The sequence below is a fragment of the Scyliorhinus torazame genome, chromosome 11 (genome assembly GCF_047496885.1).
Source record: "Scyliorhinus torazame isolate Kashiwa2021f chromosome 11, sScyTor2.1, whole genome shotgun sequence".
NCBI lineage: Eukaryota > Metazoa > Chordata > Chondrichthyes > Carcharhiniformes > Scyliorhinidae > Scyliorhinus > Scyliorhinus torazame.
In genome coordinates, this window is record NC_092717.1 from 155,032,547 (window position 1) to 155,057,330 (window position 24,784).

Below are 24,784 nucleotides of genomic sequence, written 5' to 3' on the forward strand. Positions count from 1 at the left end.
TGGCACCTCTGGACTCGGCACCACCCGTGTTTTGAGTACCGTGGACATCGCCTTAGCGAACCCCTGCTAAAACCCTCTAAGCTTCGGGCATGCCCAAACATGTGGACATGATTTGCTGGGCTTCCCGCGCACCTTGCACACCTGTCCTCTACCCTGAAAAACTTGCTCATCCGGGCCACAGTCATGTGTGCCTGGTGGACTACCTTGAACTGTATCCGGCTAAGCCTGGCACATGATGAGGATGTATTAACCCTGCTTAGGGCATCTGTCCACCTGCACGCCTCCATCTCTTCCCCCTAGCTCGTCTTCCCACTTGCCCTTAAGCTCCTCCACCGGAGTTTCCTCTGATTCCAAAAGTTCCTGGTAGATATCTGATACCGCCCCTCTCCCACCCAGGTACTGGAGACTACTCTGTCCTGTATCCCCTGTGGCAGCAGCAGAGGGAAGGCCGGAACCTGCCTTCTCAAGAAGTCTCGTACCTGCAGATACCTAAACCCATTCCCTGCTGGCAATTCAAATTTATCCTCCAAGGCTTTCAAGCTGGGGAAGCTCCCGTTTATAAATAGATCCCCCATTCTCCTAATTCCTGCCCTTTGCCATCTCCAGAACCCACCATACAGCCTACCCGGTACAAACTGATGGTTATTATAAATCCGGGTCCAAACCGATGCTCCCTCCACTCTCTCATATCTCCTCCACTATCCCCAGATTCTCTGAGCCGCCACCACCACTGGACTTGTGGAGTATCGGTTCGGCGAGAACAGAAGAGATGCCATTATCAGTGCTCCCAGACTTGTGTCTTTACATGACGCCGCCTCCATTCGCTCTCACACCGACCCTTCGCCCGCCACCTACTTCCTAATCATGGCTATATTAGCCGCCCAGTAGTAATTACAAAAGTTCGGCAAGCCAACCTCCCCTCCCCACGACTGCACTCCAGCAACACTTTCTTCACTCGCGGGGTTTTACCCGCCCACACACAGCCTGAAATAACCTTATTTACCCGTTTAAAAAAAGGCCCTCGGGACGAAGATGGGGAGGCACTGAATGTCACACAGAAATCTGGGGAGAACCGTCACTTTCACGGTCTGTACCCTCCCTGCCAGTGATAGCGGGAGCATGTCCCATCTCTTAAAGTCCTCTCATTTGTTCTTCAAGCTGGGATGAGTTTAACTTGTGCAGTGTCTCCCATTTCCGAGCCACCTGGATTCCCAGATATCGGAAGCTCCTTCCTACCATTCTAAATGGCAGCTCTCCCAGTCTCTTCTCCTGTCCTCTCGCCTGTATTGTGAACATCTCGCTGTTCCCCATGTTCAATTTATACCCTGAAAAATTACCAAATTCCCCAAGGATCCGCATAACTTACCCCTCCAACGGGTCTGAAATATACAAGAACAGGTCATCTGCGTAAAGCGGCACATGGTGCTCCACCCCCCCCCCCCCCCCCCCGAACCAGCCCTTTCCAGTTCCAAGAGGCTCTTAACACCATGGCCAGTGGCTCTATGGCCAGAGCAAACAGTAGCGGGGAGAGGGGACACCCTTGTCTCGACCCTCGGTGTAGTTTAAAATACCCCGATCTCAACCGGTTCGTACGCACACTCGCTACTGGTGCCTGATCGAGCAACCGCGCCCCGTCAATGAAGCCCTCAACAAACCCAAACCTTCTCAGCACCTCCCACAGGTAATCCCACTCCACCCGATCAAAAGCCTTCTCCGCATCCATCGCGACCACCACTTCCATCTCCTTCTTCTGAAGGCATTATTATAACATTTAAAAGCCTTAGAACATTGGCCGTGAGTTGCCTGCCCTTTACAAATCCCGTCTGGTCTTCCCCTATCACCCCCGGGACACAGCCCTCTATCCTTGTGGCCAGTATCTTAGCCAGCAGTTTGGCATCCACATTCAGTAGAGAAATTGGCCTGTATGACCCGCATTGCTCCAGATCCTTCTCCCATTTCAGGATCAATGAAATCGAGGCCTGCAACATTGTTGGGGGGAGTACTCCCTACCCTCTTGCTTCATTAAATGTCCTCGCCAGCAGTGGGGTCAATATCCCCGAAAACTTCTTGTAGAATTCCACCGGGTAGCCATCCGGCCCCGAGGCCTTGCCCGAATGCATGCCCTCCAGCCCCTCCCATTTCCTCAATTTCAATTGGGGCCCCCAGCCCTTCCACCAGATCCTCATCCACCCTCGGGAACCTTAACTTACCTAAAAACTGCCTCATCCCCTCCACCCTAGCCGGGGGTTCCGACTCATATAATTTGCTGTAAAAGTCCTGAAACACCTCATTCACCCCAACTGAGTCCAGGACCGTGATCCCACCTCTACTCTTTACAGTCCCTATCTCACTGGCCGCCCCCCTTTTTCTGAGCTGGTGCGCTAACATTCTGCTTGCCTTTTCGTCATACGCCTAGATCGCCCCCCCCCCCCCCCCCCTTGCCTCCCTCAGTTGTTCCACCGCCTTCCTTGTAGTCAACAACCCAAACTCCACCTGTCATCTCCGCTGCTCCCCGCATCCGGGGCCTCTGAGTATCTCCTGTCCACCCGGAGTAGCTCCTCAACTAACCTATCCCTCTCCGCCCGTTCCACCTTTTCTCTGTGGGCCCGTATCAAGATCAATTCCCCGCTGACCACTGCCTTCAAAGCTTCCCAGACCGTTGCTGCAGAGATCTCCCCCGTATCATTTGTTTCCAGGTAGTTCTGGATGGACTTGTTCACACGCCCACAGAACGCTTTGTGTGCTAACAACCCCACATCCAGCCTCCATAGTGGGCGTTGTCCTCTCTCCAAACTAACCCGTAGATCCACCCAGTGTGGGGCATGATCCAACACTGCGATTGCCTGGTACTTAGTATCCACCACCACCGGTATTCGAGCCCTGCTCAGAACAAAAAAGCCGATCCGAGAGTATACATTGGCATGTGAGAAAAAAGAAAACTCCTTCGCCGTTGGCATGCAAGCCTCCATGGGTCTACTCCCCTCATCTGTTCCATAAACCCCTTCAATTCCTTTGCCGGGCTGGCACCCTCCCTGTCCTGGATTTTGATCAGTCCAATTCCGGATCAATGACTGTGTTTAAAAACTCCCCCCATGATCAAGTTATTTGACTCTAAGTCTGGAATCTTACCTAACACCCGCCTCATAAATTCCACATCGTCGCAATTCGTAGCATATGCGTTCACGAGTACCACCCGCACCCCCTCCAGCTTCCCACTCACCATTATGTACCTGCCCCCCCGTGTCTGACACGATTCTCCCTGCCTCGAATACCACCTGTTTATTAATCAAAATCGCTACCTCCCTGGTCTTTGAGTCCAGCCCTGAGTGGAATACTTGGCCAACCCACCCCTTTCTCAGTCTAGTCTGGTCTGTAGCCTTTAGGTGTGTCTCTTGTAACATTGCCACGTCCGCCTTCAGCCCCTCAAATGCGCAAACACGCGAGCCCTCTTGACTGGCCCGTTCAGCCCTCCAACGTTCCATGTAATCAGCCTGGTCGGGGGACCTCCTCTTCCACCCACCACCACCACCCTCGCCGACTAGCCATCACCCTTTTTAGGCCAGCCTCCAGCTCGTGTCCCCAGCCTCCTCGAACCCCCACCCGGGCATCCTCCGTTCCCGACCTCCCATTTGTCCCCTAGTAACAGTTCCTCCCCTGTCAGCAAAGCAGCTTTCCCCCCCCCCCCTGATAACAGCACCAGAAACCCAACCCCCCATATCAACCTCAAGCTTATCACCTGCTCGCCCCCCATTGTGCTTCCGTGAGTCAGCTGACTTGATAGTTCCCACCCATGGCACCAAACAGACTGTCTCCCCATTGTTCTCTCACCTCGATAATGGACCGTGCTGCTGGCCTGCCTTGGTCTGCTTTAAAAGCCAGCGATTTAGCCCAGTGTGCTAAATCAGCCCCTTGGGTGGACATATTCAAAGAATTACATTCCCCAGTAAACAAACAGCAGAAAAAACAGTGGAAAAACAACCACAGAAAAAGCAACCACAACCCCCCTCCACCCAGCTCCCAGTAAGACAAAGTTAACTTTAGCCATCAAAACAGCCCCTTATTGCACATAACACTACTTATTCAAACCAGCACAAAAGTGATTGTCAACAAATCGCCATTGCCGTACTCTCCCCAAGGATTCAGTGTCTTTAGTTTACATCCAGTCTTTTTTTCCCTAATGAAAGTCAATGCAGCGTCTTGTGTTTCAAAGTAAAATTCCCGGTCCTTGTTTTTGACCCATAGACGGCTGGGTACAACATCCCGAACTTCATTCCCTTTTTAAAGAGGGTCGATTTTGCCCGATTAAACCCAGCTCGCCTCTTGGCCAAATCCGCGCCCAGGTCTTGATAAAGCGCAGCTCACAATTCTCACACCTGCTGCTCTGTCCTTTCTTAGCTCACCGCAGAACGTGTTCCTTGTCCAGGAATCAGTGCATACGTATCACCCTCACCCTCGGTGGCTCGTTCTCTCGGGGCTTCTTCACGAGGGCTCTGTGCACTCTATCCACTTCCAGGGGCCAAGGGAACGCCTCAGCACCCATCAACTTCTCCAGCATGTTCGTCACATAGGCCCTCGCATTCGATCCCTCACTGCCCTCCGGGAGGCCGACGATTTTAAGGTTCTGCCTCCTGGACCTGTTCTCCAAGTCCTCTAGCTTCTCCTGCATTATTTTCTGGCGGTCATTCATCATCTCCACCTTAGTCTCCAGTAACGTATTCCTCGTGCATGGACACCTTTTTCTCCACCTCCTGGATCGCACGTCAGTGGATTTCTTCATTCTGCACCACCTGATCAATCTGCACCACAAATCCAGCGTGTCCTCCTTAAGCTTGGCGAAGCAATCTTCAAAAAAACTTCACCAGCTGCTCCATCGACCACTGTGCCATCTCCCCACGGCCCTGCTTCTCCGCCATGCTTTCCCGTGTTGCCGGCTCAGCTCGCGTCTTTCTTGTAGAACTTTATCTTCTTACACGGCCACTTCTGGTCCAATTCTCCATACACTGGAGAGGGATTTCTCCTCGCCGTCTCACTCTCCACTGATTCATCCAATAAAATCCAGAAAAAAACAGGAGAAAAAGGTCCAAATGTCCGTCACAGGCAGGAGCTATCAAATGTGCGACGTACTCCTCCATGGCCGCCACCGGAAGTCTTTTACTCGAATTATTAACAAACTGGATTGGCTACCATAATAGTCAGGATTGGTTCAGACAAGTAGCTATCCAAAAGGTTACTGGCCAAGATAAGAGCTCATGGTATTAGGCTAATTTAGTTGCAAGGATGAATGATTGGTTAATCAACCGAGAAAACAGTCCGGATAAAGGATAATTTGAGACTGGTAAACTGTAACTAGTGGGGTGCCACAAGGATCAGTGGTGGGACCTCAACTATTCTTAATCTATAGGGCAGCACGGTGGTGCAGTGGTTAACACTGCCGCCTCAAGGCACCACAGGCCCCAGGTTCGATCCCGGCTCTGGGTCACTGCCCGTGTGGAGTTTGCACATTCTCCCCGTGTTTGCGTGGGTTTCGCCCCCATAACCCAAAGATGTGCAGGGTAGATGGATTGGCCATGCTAAATTGTCCCTTAATTGGAAAAAATGAATTAGGTACTCTAAATTTATTTTTTAAAAACTATTCTTAATCTATGTTTGATGAAGGGACAGCATGTGTTGTAGCCACTTTTTCTGACAACATAGAGGTGGATAGGAAGGCAAGTTGTGAGGAGGACACGAGTCTGCACGGGGATGTAGATTGATTAAATGAATGGACAAAATTTGACAGATGGAATATAATGTGTGAAAATGAGATGTTCTCCACTTTGCTCGGTAAAATAGAAAAGCAAAATATGCTTTAAATGGAGAGAGACTGCTATGTTACAGAGAGATCTGGGTGCCCTCATACATGACTCTCAAAGTGTTAGCATGCAGCTACAGCAAATAATTAGGCACGCAAATTCTGTAGGAAGCTAACTGTTTCTCTCTCCACAGATCTCCATACCTGCTGAGTTTATCCAGTTATTTCAGATTCCCAGCATCCACATCATTTTGCGTTTCTTTTGGCAAATGGAATGTTAGCCTTTATTGTAAGGGAGATGGAGTATTAAAGTAGGGAAATCTAGGTCCTGTACAGTTTTGGTTCCTTTGATGGCTAGGATGAAGAGATTGTCTTATGAGGAAAGGTTGAGCAAGTTGGGCCTAAACTCATTGGAGTTCAAAACCTTGATTGTTGATTTTAATGAACAACATAAGCTGAGGGGCTTGACAGAGCAGGTGCTGAAAAGACGTTTCGCGTTGAGGGAATTTAGAACTGGTGGTGGGGGGAGGGTGGATACAGTTTCAGAATAAGGGATCTTTGATTCGAGATATGAGGAAGCTATTCCCTGAGGGTTGTAATCTTTGGAATTCCCCACCACAGAGCAGTGGAAACTGAGTCCGGTTCAGAGTGCTGTTTCAAGAAAAGTAATCTTATGGGACCTTGCCTTTATTAACAGAGGCTCGAGAACACAAACAGAATAACATTTCACAAAACACTGATTAGGACTCAGCTGGAATATTGTATTCAATTCTGTTGTATTCAATTCTGGTCACCACTCTAGGATGTCAAGGCATTGGAGAGATTTACGAGAAAGGTACCAGGGCTAAGGCACTTCAGTGATGTACAGAGGGTGGAGAACTGGGATTACTCGTTAGAGCAGAGAAAGTTAAGAAAAGATTTATAGAGCTATTTATAATCATGAATGCTTTTGAAACTTTGTCGTGGCAGAAGGATCAGAAACTAGATGATAAATTTGGGTTACTGGCAAAAGAACAGGTGGAAATATGGAACATTTAATTACAGTGCTTTATGACCTGGACTCTACTGCCCGTGTGTAAGCAAATGCAATTGTAACACTCAAAATAGAATTGCATGAATATTTGAAGGTAAAATGTGCAGGCGCATGGGGAAAGCGAGGGACTGTGTTTAATTGGACAATTCTATTTAAAAAGCTGACACGGGCATGATGGGTCGAATGGTCTCTTCCTATGCTGTATGATTTGATGTATGTAGATTGACCAAGATGATGGGAAACTATCATTAAGACTTGATGCATGGGACTAGTTCCAGTGGAGCAGTGAAGCCCTGGAGCAAAGTTAGTAGGGAATTTTTATGATGATATGGAATTGATGGTTAATGACACAAGATCATAATATAACATCAGATGAGAGGTCATTTGGGGTTGTTGGAACCTGGAATGCTTTTGCCATAGAAGGTTTTTGAGGAAGAAATCATTCCTACTTTTTCAGGGAGCATTAGATAATATGTGGAGCAGAGGAAGGTGCAGGACAATAAAGAGAGTAAGGCCTTGGAATCCAAGTGTTAAAAATGGGCACTGTTCAATGTTCTATGACAGCAAAATCGGCTGCTTTATGTATCACAATAATTATAGAGCTGAGAGACCATTCGGCCCATTATGTCTGCACCGGCTCTACAAATAGCATTGAGTTAGTGCCATTCTCCAGCCTTTACCATAATATGGTAGCATTCTTTATCAAGGTCAATAGTAGTTGATTCTGAGACCAGGGTCCTGAACCTCAATAACAATAACTATGATGATATGAGGCGGCTATGACGGGGAAACATTACAGAAAGGAAGGACAGTGGACAGGCAATAGCAGGCATTCAAGGAACGAATAGATGAACTCCAAAAATTGTTTATTTCTATTTGGTGCAAGAGTAGAAAGGGAACTGTAGCCAAATCATGGCTTACAAGGGAAATTAGAGATAGTATTAGATTCAAACGAGCCATACAAATTAGCTAGAAAAAGCATTAGACCTGAGGATTGGGAAGTTTAAAATTCAGCAAAGACAGATCAAGGGATTGAGTAAGAAGGGAAAAATACAATTTGAAAGTAAACTAGCAGGGAACATAAGAATGGACGATCGGTATGTTAAGAGAAAAAGTTTGATTGAAAACTAATGTAGGCCCCTTACAGTCAGAAACAGGAGAACACGTAACAGGGCATCAAGAAATGTCCGAGGAACTAAATTTGTACTTGCAATTTGTCTTCACAAAGGAACACATGGATAATGTACCAGAAGTTCTGAGAAGCACCAGTTTTATTGAGGAGCTGAAGGAAATTTGTATTAGTAAAGCAATGGTTTTGGAGAATTAATGGGATTGAAAGTGGACTCTTCATCCCAGAGTATTTAAGGAAGTGAACAAGAACAAAGAACAAAGAAATGTACAGCACAGGAACAGGCCCTTCGGCCCTCCAAGCCCGTGCCGACCATGCTGCCCAACTAAACTACAATCTTCTACACTTCCTGGGTCCGTATCCCTCTATTCCCATCCTATTCATGTATTTGTCAAGATGCCCCTTAAATGTCACTATCGTCCCTGCTTCCACCACCTCCTCCGGTAGCGGGTTCCAGGCACCCACTACCCTCTGCGTAAAAAAAACTTGCCTCGTACATCTACTCTAAACCTTGCCCCTCTCACCTTAAACCTATGCCCCCTAGTAATTGACCCCTCTACCCTGGGGAAAAGCCTCTGACTATCCACTCTGTCTATGCCCCTCATAATTTTGTAGACCTCTATCAGGTCTCCCCTCAACCTCCTTTGTTCCAGTGAGAACAAACCGAGTTTATTCAACCGCTCCTCATAGCTAATGCCCTCCATACCAGGCAACATTCTGGTAAATCTCTTCTGCACCCTCTCTAAAGCCTCCACATCCTTCTGGTAGTGTGGCGACCAGAATTGAACACTATACTCCAAGTGTGGCCTAACTAAGGTTCTATACAGCTGCAACATGACTTGCCAATTCTTATACTCAATGCCCCGGCCAATGAAGGCAAGCATGCCATATGCCTTCTTGACTACCTTCTCCACCTGTGTTGCCCCTTTCAATGACCTGTGGACCTGTACTCCTAGATCTCACTGACTTTCAATACTCTTGAGGGTTCTACCATTCACTGTATATTCCCTACCTGCATTAGACCTTCCAAAATGCATAACCTCACATTTGTCCGGATTAAACTCCATCTGCCATCTCTCCGCCCAAGTCTCCAAACAATCTAAATCCTGCTGTATCCTCTGACAGTCCTCATCGCTATCCGCAATTCCACCAACCTTTGTGTAGTCTGCAAACTTACTAATCAGACCAGTTACATTTTCCTCCAAATCATTTATATATACTACAAAGAGCAAAGGTCCCAGCACTGATCCCTGTGGAACACCACTGGTCACAGCCCTCCAATTAGAAAAGCATCCTTCCATTGCTACTCTCTGCCTTCTATGACCTAGCCAGTTCTGTATCCACCTTGCCAGCTCACCCCTGATCCCGTGTGACTTCACCTTTTGTACTAGTCTACCATGAGGGACCTTGTCAAAGGCCTTACTGAAGTCCATATAGACAACATCCACTGCCCTACCTGCATCAATCATCTTAGTGACCTCCTCGAAAAACTCTATCAAGTTAGTGAGACACGACCTCCCCTTCACAAAACCATGCTGCCTCTCACTAATACGTCCATTTGCTTCCAAATGGGAGTAGATCCTGTCTCGAAGAATTCTCTCCAGTAATTTCCCTACCACTGAAGTAAGGCTCACCGGCCTGTAGTTCCCTGGATTATCCTTGCTACCCTTCTTAAACAGAGGAACAACATTGGCTATTCTCCAGTCCTCCGGGACATCCCCTGAAGACAGTGAGGATCCAAAGATTTCTGTCAAGGCCTCAGCAATTTCCTCTCCGGCCTCCTTCAGTATTCTGGGGTAGATCCCATCAGGCCCTGGGGACTTATCTACCTTAATATTTTTTAAGACACCCAACACCTCGTCTTTTTGGATCTCAATGTGACCCAGGCTATCTACACACCCTTCTCCAGACTCAACATCTACCAATTTCTTCTCTTTGGTGAATACTGATGCAAAGTATTCATTTGGTACCTCGCCCATTTCCTCTGGCTCCACACATAGATTCCCTTGCCTATCCTTCAGTGGGCCAACCCTTTCCCTGGCTACCCTCTTGCTTTTTATGTACGTGTAAAAAGCCTTGGGATTTTCCTTAACCCTATTTGCCAATGACTTTTCGTGACCCCTTCTAGCCCTCCTGACTCCTTGCTTAAGTTCCTTCCTACTTTCCTTATATTCCACGCAGGCTTCGTCTGTTCCCAGCCTTTTAGCCCTGACAAATGCCTCCTTTTTCTTTTTGACGAGGCCTACAATATCTCTCGTTATCCAAGGTTCCCGAAAATTGCCGTATTTATCCTTCTTCCTCACAGGAACATGCCGGTCCTGAACTCCTTTCAACTGACACTTGAAAGCCTCCCACAAGTCAGATGTTGATTTGCCCTCAAACATCCGCCCCCAATCTATGTTCTTCAGTTCCCGCCTAATATTGTTATAATTAGCCTTCCCCCAATTTAGCACATTCATCCTAGGACCACTCTTATCCTTGTCCCCTAGTACTTTAAAACTTACTGAATTGTGGTCACTGTTACCGAAATGCTCCCCTACTGAAACATCTACCACCTGGCAAGGCTCATTCCCCAATACCAGGTCCAGTACCGCCTCTTCCCTAGTTGGACTGTCTACATATTGTTTTAAGAAGCCCTCCTGGATGCTCCTTACAAACTCCGCCCCATCTAAGCCCCTGCCACTAAGTGGGTCCCAGTCAATATTGGGGAAGTTGAAGTCTCCCATCACCACAACCCTGTTGTTTTTACTCTTTTCCAAAATCTGTCTACCTATCTGCTCCTCTATCTCCCGCTGGCTGTTGGGAGGCCTGTAGTAAACCCCCAACATTGTGACTGCACCCTTCTTATTCCTGATCTCTACCCATATAGCCTCACTGCCCTCTGAGGTGTCCTGCCGCAGTACAGCTGTGATATTCTCCCGAACCAGTAGTGCAACTCCGCCTCCCCTTTTACATCCCCCTCTATCCCGCCTGAAACATCTAAATCCTGGAACATTTAGCTGCCAATCCTGCCCTTCCCTCAACCAGGTCTCTGTAATGCCAACAACATCATAGTTCCAAGTATTAATCCACGCTTTAAGTTCATCTGCCTTACCCGTAATACTTCTTGCATTAAAACATATGCACTTCAGGCCACCAGACCCGCTGTGTTCAGCAACTTCTCCCTGTCTGCTCTGCCTTAGAGCCCCACTGTCCCTATTCCCTAGTTCTCCCTCAATGCTCTCACCTTCTGACCTATTGCTCCCGTGCCCACCCCCCTGCCATACTAGTTTAAACCCTCCCGTGTGACACTAGCAAGTGGCCCAAGTAAATCCTTTGGTAGTCATTTTCCAAAATCCTTTGGACTCTGGAATGGTTCCAACAGATTGGACGGTAGCAAATGTAACCGGTAGTAGGGAATTTGCTGGAGTCCATTATCAAGCATTTCATAACACAGCATTTGGAAAGCAATGGTGTAATCAGACAAAGTCAGCATGCATTAACGAAAGGAAAATCATGCTCGACAAATCTACTAGAATTCTTTCATAGAATTTACAGTGCAGGAGGAGGCCGTTCGGACCATCAAGTATGCACCGGCCCTTCGAAAAAGTGCGCTACCTAAGCCCAAACCTCCACATATCCCCGTAACCCCAGCTAACCTTTTTTGGACACTAAGGGCAATTTAGCAAAGCCAATCCACCTAACCTGCACATCTTTGGACTGTGGGAGGAAACCGGAGCACCCGGAGGAAGCTCATGCAGACACAGGGAGAACGTGCAGACTCCACACAAACAGTGACCCAAGCCGGGAATCGAACCTGGGACCCTGGAGCTGTGAGGTAACTGTGCTAACCACTGTGTTACCGTGCTGCCCCTTTGAAGATGTAACTAGTAGAGTTGGCCAGGGAGAACTGGTGGATGTGGTTGATTTAGGCTTTCAGAAGGCTTTCGACAAGGTCTCACATAGCAGATTAATATGTAAAGTTAAACCACATAGGATTACGGGTAGTGTCTTGAGGTAGATAGAAAGCTGGTTAGCAGATGGAAAGCTAAGAGTTGGAATAAAGGGTCTTTTTCTGATTGCCAGGCAGTGACTAGTGGGATCTGTGTACAAACCCCAACTGTTCACATTATATATTCATGATTTGGACGAGGGAACTAAATGTATTATCTCCAAATTTGCAGATGACACAAAGTTGGGTGGGTGGGTGAGCTGTGAGGAGGATGCACAGATTCTTCAGGATTTGGACAGGCTGAGTGAGTGGGCACATGATGGCAGGTGCAGTATAATGTGGATAAATGTGAGATTATCCACTTTGGTGGATACTCAGCGAGACCTTGGTGTCCTCGTGCATCAGTCGCTAAAAGTAATCGTGCAGGTACAGCAGACAGTAAAGAAGGCAAATGGTATGTTGGCCTTCATAGCGAGAGAATTAGAATACAATATTTATTGTCATTAGTAGGCTTGCATTAAGACTGCAATGAAGTTACTTTACTGCAATTGTATAGGGCGTTGGTGAGGCCACATCTGGAGTATAGCGTGCAGTTTCGATGTCCTTATCTGTGGAAGGATGTTCTTTTATGGGGGGGGGGGGGGGGGGGATGCAGCGAAGGTTTACCAGGTTGATTCCGGGATGGGGGACTGTCATATGAGGAGCGACTAAGTCGGTTAGGATTATATTCATTGGAGTTTAGAAACAGGATGTCATAGGAACTTACAAAATTCTAACAGGATTCAACAGGGTAGATTCAGAAAGAATGTCCCCAATGGTGGGAGAGTCCAAAAGTAGGAGTCATATTTTGAGGCGTAATTTCTTCACCGAGACTGGTGAATCGGTAAAATTCGCTACCACAGAAAGTAGTTGTGGCCAAAGCCTTGTGTAATTCCAAGAAGGAATGAGATGTAGTTCTTGGGGCTAAAGGGATCAAGGGATATGGGGGGAAAGCGGGATCAGGGCATTGAACCTGATGATCAGCCATGATCATAATGATTGGCAGAGCAGGCTGGAAGGGCTGAATGCCCTCTCCTGCTTCTATTTCCTATGTTTTCCCTGTACCTTCCCTGTTGTTTCTTCAAATAATCATCCAATTTCATCTTTAATGCCTTCATTGAACCTGTCTTCACCACATCTCCAGGCAGTGCATTCCAGATCCGAACCACTGGCTGTGCGAAAAATGTCACGCATGTTTTTTTCCAACTAGCTTTAAATCTGTGCCCTTTTGTTCTTGATTCTTTTGCAAGCGAGAACAGTTTCTCCTCATCAACTAGTCCAACCCTCTCAACTTTGAACATCTCTATCAAACCTTCTCTCCAAGGAGAACAGTCCCAACCTCTCCAATCTATCATCAGAACTGAAGTTTCTCATCCCTGGAACCCAGTTCCTAATTTAGAGTTTGACATCTGAATAATTCCGATATTGTCCCTCTAGTTTTTTAATGAGCTTTGTCTCAAACATCCATGTTTTAATTCAACCATTGATTTTTAGTTAGAAATATCAGAGTACATAGAACATCGGAATCAGTAATAATTGAAATAAGTACGAAACTTGTGTCACTTAAAAACTTGTTAAATATCAGGGGTGAAATTTTCCGGTATCGGCGCGATGTCCGCCGACCGGCGCCAAAACCGGCGCAAATCAGTCGGGCATCGCGCCGCCCCAAAGATGCGGAATCCTCCACATTTTGGGGGGCCGAGCCTCAACCTTGAGGGGCTAGGCCCGCACCGGACTAATTTCCGCCCTGCCAGCTGGCGGAAAAGGCCTTTGGTGCCCCGCCAGCTGGCGCGGAAATGACATTGCCGGGCGGCGCATGCGCGGGAGAGTCAGCGGCCGCTCACGGCATCCCCACGCATGCGCTGTGGAGGGAGTCTCTTCCGCCTCCGCCATGGTGGAGGCCATGGCGAATTCGGAAGGAAAAGAGTGCCCCCACGGCACAGGCCCGCCCATGGATCAGTGGGCCCCGATCGTGGGTTAGGCCACCGTGGGGGCACCCCCCGGGGCCAGATCGCCCCGCGCCCCCTCCCCCAGGACCCCGGAGCCCGCCCGCGCCACCTTGACCCGCCGGTAAGTGAGGTGGTTTAATCCACGCCGGCGGGACAGGCATCCTAGCAGCGGGACTTCGGCCCATCCGGGCCTGAGAATCGCGGGAGGCGGGCCCGCCAACCGGCGCGATTCCCGCCCCCGCCGAATCTCCGGTGCTGGAGAATTCGGCAACCAGCGGGGGCGGGATTCACGCCAGCCACCGGCGATTCTCCGACCCGGCGGGGGGGTCGGAGAATCTCGTCCATGATCCTTTGTGTTTCTGTACTTGACCAAGAGATCTATAGGATATTTGCTCAAGCCTCTACACTTTTTTTAATGTCAATCATTTTCTATTCTTTGATTTCTCACTAAACAGTTGCACTACTCTCATGGTTGGTTGAAGACTGTGGTGTTGAGTTGGAATCCTCCTTTAAATTGGTTTTGCAGCAATGATGTCTTCTAGTGGGTTTTCAACAAAGAGCTCTGCTCTGGGTAAAGCTGTTTCCCCTACTATCCCTGGAGCAATTTGTTTGTTCAAATCTAGTATGTTCTCCACCCACGGCTGGATCACGTGACCTTTCTTTGATTTTGTTCTTGGACAGTGTCCCTGAGAGCTTTATGAACTCTGTCTCTATAAAGTGCCTTGTGGCCTTCACAAATGCAACTTGGGAGCTGCTGTAGGTCAGTGTCCTTTTTTAGCAAAAAGTATTCTTTTCAAGAAGTTCAATTCAGCAAATTACGTTACAAATTAATATTCTATGTAACACATCTTTGTAGCATCATCTTGAACCTTAAGCCTTCAATAATTTTAAAATGCTGAAATGGGATTTGCATTTTTTTCTTTTAAAGTAACATGACTGCCATTTGCTGTCAAATAAAATTATTTGATCCTAAAGAAACCTTGAAGAGAATTTTATTTATTGGCCATATGTTTGATAATGAAGCATATAAAATGGAAGCTACACTTTAGCCCTACAGGGCACAATTAATATTCAATGGGCCAGCTCCTCGGCAGTATGTATTGGAATTAGGCTTCTAATTATCTCATTAGCTTTTAATTGCTTTCCTTTTTTCTATAAGGGCCAGTACAACATGAAGCAAGTCCTTTTTTTTTGTCCAACATGGTCAATTCAATCAACTTTACATAAACATATTAATATGGCATTTGCTGCTTTTAAGATAATCTTCTGAGGGTGTGATTAGTTGCTTAATGCAAGTAAATTCTTCAATGCCATGTGTGAAAAACTCAATATTTTAAATGTTCATTTTTGCAGGTTCATCTTTTGTGCATAGCTAAACGGTTTAGTTGATGTTTGCGACAAAATTAGCATTATTTAATGTTTAGCGTACACATTTCAAATTGGTAGATTGTAAGTATTCTTCCAAGTTTCTTAGGGGAAGGAAAACTATTTCAATAATGAATGTGGTCATAGCTGAGTGTGCAACTTTGTCTGGCAAATATTCTTTACAAAATCTGTTCAATCATTACCGTAAATGCCTGATTAATTATTTTTCAGTCTGCTGATCATTCAGTTGGTATACACTCTGTTTATTTTCCTAATTTTTTAGCTTCAGCTTGTGCTATTAAATATAATTTATTCCAAAGCTTGGTATAGACAAGAACTTATCCAAAGAAACTCTTGTTAGGGATGCCTTACTGCAGGGTTTCCCAAACTTTCTGAGCTGCGGAACCCCGAGTGACCTCCCAAGAGTATCGGAGAACCCCAAACATTTTCAATGGCGCTACCCCTTTTTTGCCACAAAATAGGTAGGAACACAAATCAGATAGAAACAAGTCTTTTCATGCTATATTTATGTATTTCTTTAGGAATTAGAAAGAGGCCCACAGTCACAAATACATTCACCAGCTACACAAACCCCTCACATTAACATCTGGAAGTAGTGCCCACTTTAGGAGTGGGTAATCTGGTAATAATTAAAACGTTTTCTTGTTAAAAAAATACTTAATTATTTTTGTCATTGTTAATGGGAGGAGTAATGCTGGAAAGTTGATTCTCATATTGGACACAGGCACATCTCTCTCCATCACACACCTTTCAAACACTCACCCCTCTCGCGCGCTCGCCCGAGGCCAGCACGACTTGAGGCCCGCCAGTTTCCCGGTCCCATCAGCTGCCTCTCTTCTGCACAACCTTCACTGTTGGCTGCCAGCTTTTCTGCAGCAGCAAGATGAAAGAAATCAAATTTGCCAACCAGTTCTCCCAAGAGGCCTTGCTCTGGCCTATCTGTTTTCTGACTCTAATTTAAACTTTGAGTGTTCAAACTGGCATTTGCCAGCTGTCCGCGGACCCCCAGCTGTCCGCGGACCCCCAGCTGTCCGCGGACCCCCAGCTGTCCGCGGACCCCCAGCTGTCCGCGGACCCCCAGCTGTCCGCGGACCCCCAGCTGTCCGCGGACCCCCAGCTGTCCGCGGACCCCCAGCTGTCCGCGGACCCCCAGCTGTCCGCGGACCCCCAGCTGTCCGCGGACCCCCAGCTGTCCGCGGACCCCCAGCTGTCCGCGGACCCCCAGCTGTCCGCGGACCCCCAGCTGTCCGCGGACCCCCAGCTGTCCGCGGACCCCCAGCTGTCCGCGGACCCCCAGCTGTCCGCGGACCCCCAGCTGTCCGCGGACCCCCAGCTGTCCGCATACCCCCAGTTTGGGAACCTCTGCCTTCCTGTAAACTTTGAAGAAAGGCTTTTCGATCAAGCATTATTAGGTCAAGTCAGTGCAGTCCAAATGTTTCAATCTGTATTTATTGGAGTCATTAGTGCCAGAAATTGAATTAGCTTATTCACTTTGTTAATGAACTTGTAGTTCTGAACCTTCAAATAATATATCTTTATTTCCTGTGCAATCAGAGTTCATTTGGTCGAAAAATATCTGCTACATCACTGTAATATAATTTTCTACCATACCTACTCCTATAATTTCACTGAACATAAAGTACGTGCTAATTTTTGACACCTGATTTTTTATTTTTTTATTTATTTACTTTTGTTCCTCTTTAATAGAACTTGGTGCTGGCAGAAAACAGTCCTGGCAGAGATAGCGCAGAATATATGCTGTTTTTTGAACCAGTCATTTCGAAACCTGGCAAGAGGAAACCTTTACCTCCATACATTTTACCTTTTATGTTTTATAATGGTAAGCATGACAGCAGCATATGTTTTGTTTATTTAACCACCTAGAACAACTTGAAATTTTGTAGTTTATTTAATAGGCTTGCAAATCTTCCAGCTAGCTCACTGTTTGACCTGGTTAAATGTATGTAAGGTAAGGGCAGCACGGTGGTGCAGTGGTTAGCACTGCGGCCTCGCCACACCGAGGTCCCAGGTTCGATCCCGGCTCTGGGTCACTGTCCATGTGGAGTTTACTCATTCTCCCCGTGTTTGCGTGGGTTTCGCCCCACAACCCAAAAAAGATGTGCAGGGTAGGTGGATTGGCCACGCTAAATTACCCATTAATTGGAAAAAAGTGAATTGGGTATTCTAACTTTATAAAACAAAAGTTGGCTCAGGCACTTTGTCATATCAGAACCAGAAAAATAAGTAATCAATAAGAATTGATCATCAAACATGTTTTTTCACATAGTGTGATTTTGAACGAGAGATGACAGGAAGTTTCCAGGCTCAACTTATCTTTTTTGTGCTAAACAAGTTGATCTCAGAGTAGCGTGCACTTAAGGGAAAACTGCTAGTTTAAAACTTAATTTCCTTTTTAAATTTACAATGCAATTTTTCCTGTTTGTAGTTTTGTCAGCAGTATCTCATTTATTGTTTTGAAAAACTGAATATGCTAAACTTTTGCCAGTCAGGTTAAACATTGAAAAAACACGATTTAAAAATTGCTAACCTTTTTCTTCCCACTAAACCTTTTGAGGATGTAATATATTGGGGAAGGGCAAGTTTAAAGAGACTTGGGTTTGCTTATAGTTAAACACAGCTCCTAAAGGAACTTAAAAATTAATGTCAGTCCTTTTCCTTTGCAGATTTTAAGAAACAGCAGCAGATGACCACCTTGACGAAAGAGAAGGACCAACTTTCCCAATCCATTGTCGCATATAGAAGTTTGTTTGATACCACCAACCAGCTAATCGGTGAAATGAAGTGTAAGCCACATTATGAATACATTTATATTTATATCGTACTTAAATGAGCGCAGATTAATGAACGTGTTTACTGTGTTTAATTGGAAAATAAAAGCTGCAGCAGTTGATCATTGCATGCGGAATAACTGGAGGCCGATTCTTCCAAACTGAGAGAGATCGAAGAACTGAAAATGAGAAAAATACTTAACAACAGTCCAAATTATTATGGTGTTTAAAATCTGGTTTTAAATTAGAACTGACTACGGTGCTTCAAATGTGACCTGATGCTTTGTTGTTCTTCTGTTAAATCTGCTGTCCGCATGTCATCGTTTCCTATGCCAAAATTTGTATTAATCTTAAACTCTTACCGAATAGCTAGGTTAACATTTCGGATATAACCCTTCATTAGGAAGATTGACCCAGATTGGTGCTGGCTGCTATCCTCAAAGAAAGCTGCCTGCAAAAATGTAGCAATTTCTGTGATATGGATTTATCCTTTCCCAATGTTAGTTTGAATCTGGTGCCAAGAGAAGGGGATCTCCAGACTTCCAGCAAGTGATATCATCAAACAGTGTGAGCAGCCAATCAGTTTGAAGTATCTTCCGATTGCAAACTAGGATTATCCTTCACTTTTTAATAATCTTTATAAAGAAATAAAGATTGGAACATACTGATGGGATTCTGGTCGAAATGGCAATATCATAGGCTTTAAAATAATTTACTTTGAAAATATGTGGAATTTCATTAAGAGAATGGAGAAATTTGACATTCCACAGAGAGGCCTGAGAGGTTGTTATGAAGTCTATGTCCATAAACAGAAAGGTCACACTTCAACAAGGTGTCTATTTTTCCAAGAGTTTTTTTTCACAGTGAAATGAATATCGTAGAAGTGGAAGTTCTAGTCAATTCCGTGATTTTTAACTGATTGCAATCTGTGCTTTAAATGGGGTTCGCTATTGGAACTGCTGAAAGCAACGGTTTCAAAGGAGTAATAAACATAGACAATTTTGCCATCATTACCAATGCAAAATTGCATAGATGCAGATTTGTTTTTTGAAATAATTTTCTTGTTTCAGATTTCGAACATTTTATTTTTTGTTTTAATTGGACAACACAACACATGCAATACAGACCCCTCCCTGTTTTGTTACCATGCATTCTGTATACATTTCAGTCTTACCTAACCCTATACTTCCACTCTTCAAAACAAAATACAATACAAATTATGTTTTGGAAGTCCTGATTGCATGCAAGAAACACAAGCTTCCATGTGTTTAACATTTATAATTTGCTTGTGAAATCTAATGGGTAGCTTGGTCGAATAATTCTGGTTACAATGGATTTGCAATCTTTCACTTATTCGCAAATCTGTTTCTAACATTATGATCTTGAGGGCTGGGAGGCTTAGACGACTCAGCAGCTATAATTGGTCGCACTCTTGTATTACTAACATTCCCTACTCGAAGTACGCTGCGGGTATCATGCCATACCATGATTGCTTAGTTGGCTTCAAATGAGATGCATATTCAAAAACATCACTGTCTATTGATTTTATTTGAGGGGGCAATGTCCGTATTGATGTATGGTTTTGGTAACGAGTCAACTGGGGCTAGTATTTAATGTTCTGAATGATTGGAACTCTGCCCCAAGCCGTGGCTATCCTCCACTCCATTTTGGGCACCATAAATATGACCACACTATCTTACCGATTTGTGATGCATGTACAATCTCAGCTGAAATTTAGCCTAATCTTCCCGTATGTTAAACTGCTTTCATCACTAGATAATCTAATTTAAGTGTATCAGAAGATAGGCTTTTGTTCATGACATCGACCTAAGTGGTTCACCAATGCAAACTATCTTTTTAAATATGATTTGGAGAGGTTTTGCAGGTTACTGAAATTTAAATATCTTTTAGGTCAAACACAAGAAGCTACAGCAAAGGAAACTCATCTAAGAAATGAACTTCGAAAGCAGAAACTAAATCCTGCTGAAATCTCTACTGTAAGTTGACTTGTGTCTACAGTTTGATATGCATGTGCCCAATGCTGAAGCTGAAGTGATTTAGTAATTTTCATTCTATGAACACTAAAGGAAAGTCGAAGAACCACACAGGCTGATTTAAATATGGGGTGCCATTATAATTCTGAAGGGCTACAAGCAAAATTAAAAACCAGCCAAAGTTTATCTCCTTTTTGAACGATCTAGAATCCGAACTACTGTAATGTAGCTTGGAACTGCTAAAATCAATTTTGGCTCATTTCCATCAATTAAATTCCCAGGATTTTTTTCGAAGTTGGTGAATTGTTTAAAAAAACATCCTCCCCAAATGTTCCCATTGATATCTTGCAAAAATGGTCTAGATCTGTGTGTTTCATACACCTTCCCACAGGTTGGCATTGTGCATTCATCTCGGGATCTGATTTTCAGCAGGAAAATAAACAATGGTTATCTAATTGAAAGGATGTGAACACATTGAAGAGAGTGCAGAAGAGGTTTACAAGAATGGGCTAGGGTGCAGTTAATTTCAGCCCCCCTTGACCCAGAGTCGCAACACAGTTGAATTAACCAATTATTCTTTAAAAAATACCCACGGCCTTTGGCCCTTGGCTGTCCAATAATTACAGTCACTAGGTGTGTAAATTTAAAAACAATTGCTTTTTATCTATAACAATTTTATTTATAACAAGAACTATAATTAAATATGCAGCAAAGGACAAACAGGGGAGGAGAGGGGTGTAAACAAAAATAATAATGGAAGTAAAGGATAAGAATCTTTGCTTCAGATGATTGTTTCTAGCATACCTTGCTTCAATCCAGGCTTTCAGTTCAAGGTTTCCACTGTAGATTCATTCATTCAGGTTCTCCGTAGGTTCAAAAATACATCCTCTCAGCCGTTCCGAAAGGAGCGAGAAGAGAGGGAACAGACCCTGTCTCGTTGTGTCCAGGTCTCAACTCTGCTTTCCTTAGGTCTCTGGAAATCATCCCACTCGGGCAGGATCCAATCACTACATGTTACCGGGCAGAATGCGACCTTTTGGCCAATTCATTAGACACCAACCAATCAAACCAAATCCCACCCCATCTCTTGGGTGCCAGAGCATCTGAGTTTTGCTTTCCAAAGCCAGTAGCACCATATACTCTGTTGCAAGTTCTTGAATTCCTCATTCTTTCTGCTGCTTGACTTAAAGATACAGGTCCATTAAGCATCCATGAAATAAAAGTGAAGATGGGAAAAATAAAGAAAGGGGAAATAAGGTAATCAATAAGAAGACCCCATGCAATGGTTCTTGGGATGAGAAACTTCAGTAATGAGCAAGGCTAATAGGAGATTTGATAGAGAGGTTCAAAATCACGAGGGGGCTGGAGAGAGTAAATTGGGAGAAACTGTTGCTGCTTGTAGAAGGTTCAAGAACAAAAGGGCACAGATTTAAAGTGATTTGCCGAAGAAACAAATGTGATGAGAAAAAATCTTTTTCACACACGTGCTTAAGGCCTGGAATGCTCCTTCTGAAATTGTGGTGGAAGCGGGTTCAATTGAGGCATTCAAGAGGGCATTGGATTAGTTGTATAGAAACCATGTGCAGGGAATGTCATGAAGCCATGATGCTCGTTTGGAGAGCCGGTGCAGACACTATGTTGCACTGCTCGTTACCATTTTGATACTCTAAAGCCTGGGCTTACCAATTAAAGGCCAACACAGCCCACACATTAAAGTATTCAACTCTAAAAGCAGGTTTGTAACTACTCACCGGTGACATTTAATTGTGACTATCCCACCTGCATTATCATAGGAGTCACAACAATAAACACCAGTTCTTCAATTGTACTTCATTTGAGGGGCGTGGGGATCTATCTTCATTATGGGAGAATCTGATTATAAGCTCCATGAAAATGATGTCCATAACCTATGCCAATGGCTACCATTTTGCTTCACTGTATCTTTAATAAATTCACTTTTTTGTATATATTTCAATGATGTTTCAAATAATTAACTGATTCTCTCCAAATATACTAGTTTATTTCTAGTCCCAGCTTTCTGGTCCTGCAAAAACTAATACAGAATGTATATATATTTCTGATACAATATTCAACTTTTTATCTGTCAATCTAAATAGCACCTCCCCTCCAACCAATTTAATGCTTTAAATGTTACCATTCTTTGCTCTACAATGTAGATCCACGGTATTGATACTGTTCTCAAGCAGATGAAGATTGAGAAAGACAGGATATTCAAGCAGCCCAGAAGAATGTGCTCTCTGTCTAATTATGCTAGGAGCAGTGGTGACATTTTAGGAAAGGTATGATTAATGTAAATGAGGATCTCATTGTAAACCATTCTTTGAGAGTTTTTGTACTCTAATTTCTCTCTGCAGTATTGAGACTTTGCCCACATCACTTGGCCTAAAGCATTCAATTTCTTAGTATTAGTTCAGTCTAAATGATTCCATTACCTGTGTCCTGGGTGGATTGCCATCAGTACTAATTCATACCTCTCTTTCCCCCTACACCTCCTCTTCTTTCACCTCCTTCTTACCATTTGACAGTCAGGACTGTTGTGTTGATACATAAAAGTAGACTAAATTTTATTTTGTGTCATTATTGGTTATTTAATTTGAAAGGTGTTGAACTACTGAACATTCAGCATTGGGTTGAACCCAGCCGAGAATGATATTGAATTCAACATTCTGTTTCAACCCAGAGACCAAAGACATTTTGAGTACTCGTGCTGCTCTAACTCATGCTTCTACTTTGATACTCCCTCACTTTCCCAACAAAGCACTTACTTTTCAAGATGATTTTACCTTTATAATACTGTGTTTTTCCACTATTATTCATTCTGTCAGTTTACTGTGATGCAAGAAATTCCTCAACCCAAAACTGATATTTGACTTTATTACAGATTGCACACTTGGCAATGATAGAGGATGATGAGGTGGCCAAGGTTATCTCTTGGCATATGGCTAGCGATATGGACTGTGTGGTTACTTTAACCACTGATGCTGCTCGACGCATCTTCGATGAAAGTCAGGGGCGCCAACAAGTACTACCGCTTGATTCCATATATAGAAAAAATCTTCCAGACAGTAACAGGTATAAAATTAATAATTGAAATGTCAGCCCCAATTAAACTTTATTAGCTTAATGAAAAGGCATTCACTAGACAGTGTCGTAAAATGTACCCAAACTAAAGTGCAATTCAAAACCAATTTGGTGATTAACTGGATTTCAGAATAAACACGAGGGATTGATACCATTTCAGGTTGAATTCTAACTTTAGATTTTGGGTTTAATGGTCCTTCTTAAAATCCAAGTACTGACACTTGGTGCTGTCGCAATACTTTTTTAAAATTCATTTAAGGGATGTGGGCGTTGCTGGTTAGGTCATCATTTATTGCCAATCCCTGGTTGCCTTTCAGAAGATGGTGGTGCATTGCCTTCTTGAATCGCTGCAGTCCTTCAGGTGTAGGTAACCCACTGTGCTGTTAGGGAGGGAGTTCCAGGATTTTGTCCCAGCAACAGCGAAGGAACAGGGATATATTTCCAAGTCCGAGTGGTGAGTGACTTAAAGGGGAACCTGCTGTTGGTGGGCTTCTCAGGTGTCTGCTGCCTTTGTCCTTCAAGATGGTAGTGGTCGTGGGTTTGGAGGTGCTGTCAAAGGCACCTTGGCGAGTTACTGCAGTGCATCTTGTAGACGGTACACATGGCTGCCACTGTTCCTCAGTGATGGAGAATTTGAATGTTTGTGGAAGGAGGAGTAATCAAGCGGGCAGCTGCGTCCTGGATGGCGTCGAGCTTCTTGAGTTTTGTTGGAGCTGCACTCATCCAGGCAAGTGGAGAGTATACCATTACGCTCCTGACTTGTGCCTTGTAGATGGTTGACAGGCTTTGGGGGATCAGGAGGTGAGTTACTCGCTGTAGGATTCCTAGCCTTTGACCTGCCCTAGCAGCCACAGTATTAATGTGGTTAGTCCAGTTCGGTTTCTGACCAATGATAAACACCAGGCTGTTGATTGTGGGGCATTCAGTGATAATACCATCACTGAATGCCCCAAGGTATTGACATTGGATGTCATGGGGCGATGGTTAGATCCTCTCTTGTAGGAAATGGTCATTGCTTGACACTTGTGTGGCGCGAATGTAGCTTGTCACTTGTCAGCCCAAGACCATTGTCCAGGTCTTGCTGCATTTGGGCACAGACTGCTTCATTATCTGAGGAGTCATGAATGGTGCTGATCATTGTGCAAGTCATCCGCAAGCGTCCCCACTTCTGACCTTATGATGGAAGGCAGATCATTGATGAAGCAGCTGAAGATAGTTTTGGGCCTAGGACACTACCCTGAGGAACTCCTGCAGTGATGTCCTGGAGCTGAGATGATTGACCTCCAACCACCACAACCATCTTCCTTTGTGCCAGGTATAAATCCATTCAGCGGAGAGTTTCCCCCCTGATTCCCATTGACTCCAGTTTAGCTAGGGCTCCTTGATTCCATACTCAGTCAAATGCTGCCTTGATAATAATCTTTATTATTGTCACAAGTAGGCTTACATTAACACTGCAATGAAGTTACTGTGAAAATCCCCTAGTCACCACACTCCTGCGTCTTTTTGGGTACACTGAGGGAGAATTCAGAATGCCCAATTCACCTAACAAGCACGTCTTCTGGGACTTGTGGGAGGAAACAGGAGCACCCGGAGGAAACGTGGGGAGAACGTGCAGACTCTGCACATACAGTGACCCAA

General features: G+C 44.9%; 1 protein-coding gene across 1 annotated transcript in view; it reads left to right on the forward strand.

Moving 5' to 3' along the window:
* smchd1 (structural maintenance of chromosomes flexible hinge domain containing 1) overlaps positions 1–24,784 on the forward strand; it is a 250,877-nt gene that overhangs the window by 199,774 nt on the left and 26,319 nt on the right. The window contains exons 38-42 of the mRNA XM_072467902.1: positions 16,966–17,098; positions 17,943–18,062; positions 19,959–20,044; positions 22,219–22,341; positions 22,944–23,134. Coding sequence (XP_072324003.1) covers positions 16,966–17,098; positions 17,943–18,062; positions 19,959–20,044; positions 22,219–22,341; positions 22,944–23,134 — 653 coding nt within the window. The remainder of the gene's footprint in view (positions 1–16,965; positions 17,099–17,942; positions 18,063–19,958; positions 20,045–22,218; positions 22,342–22,943; positions 23,135–24,784) is intronic.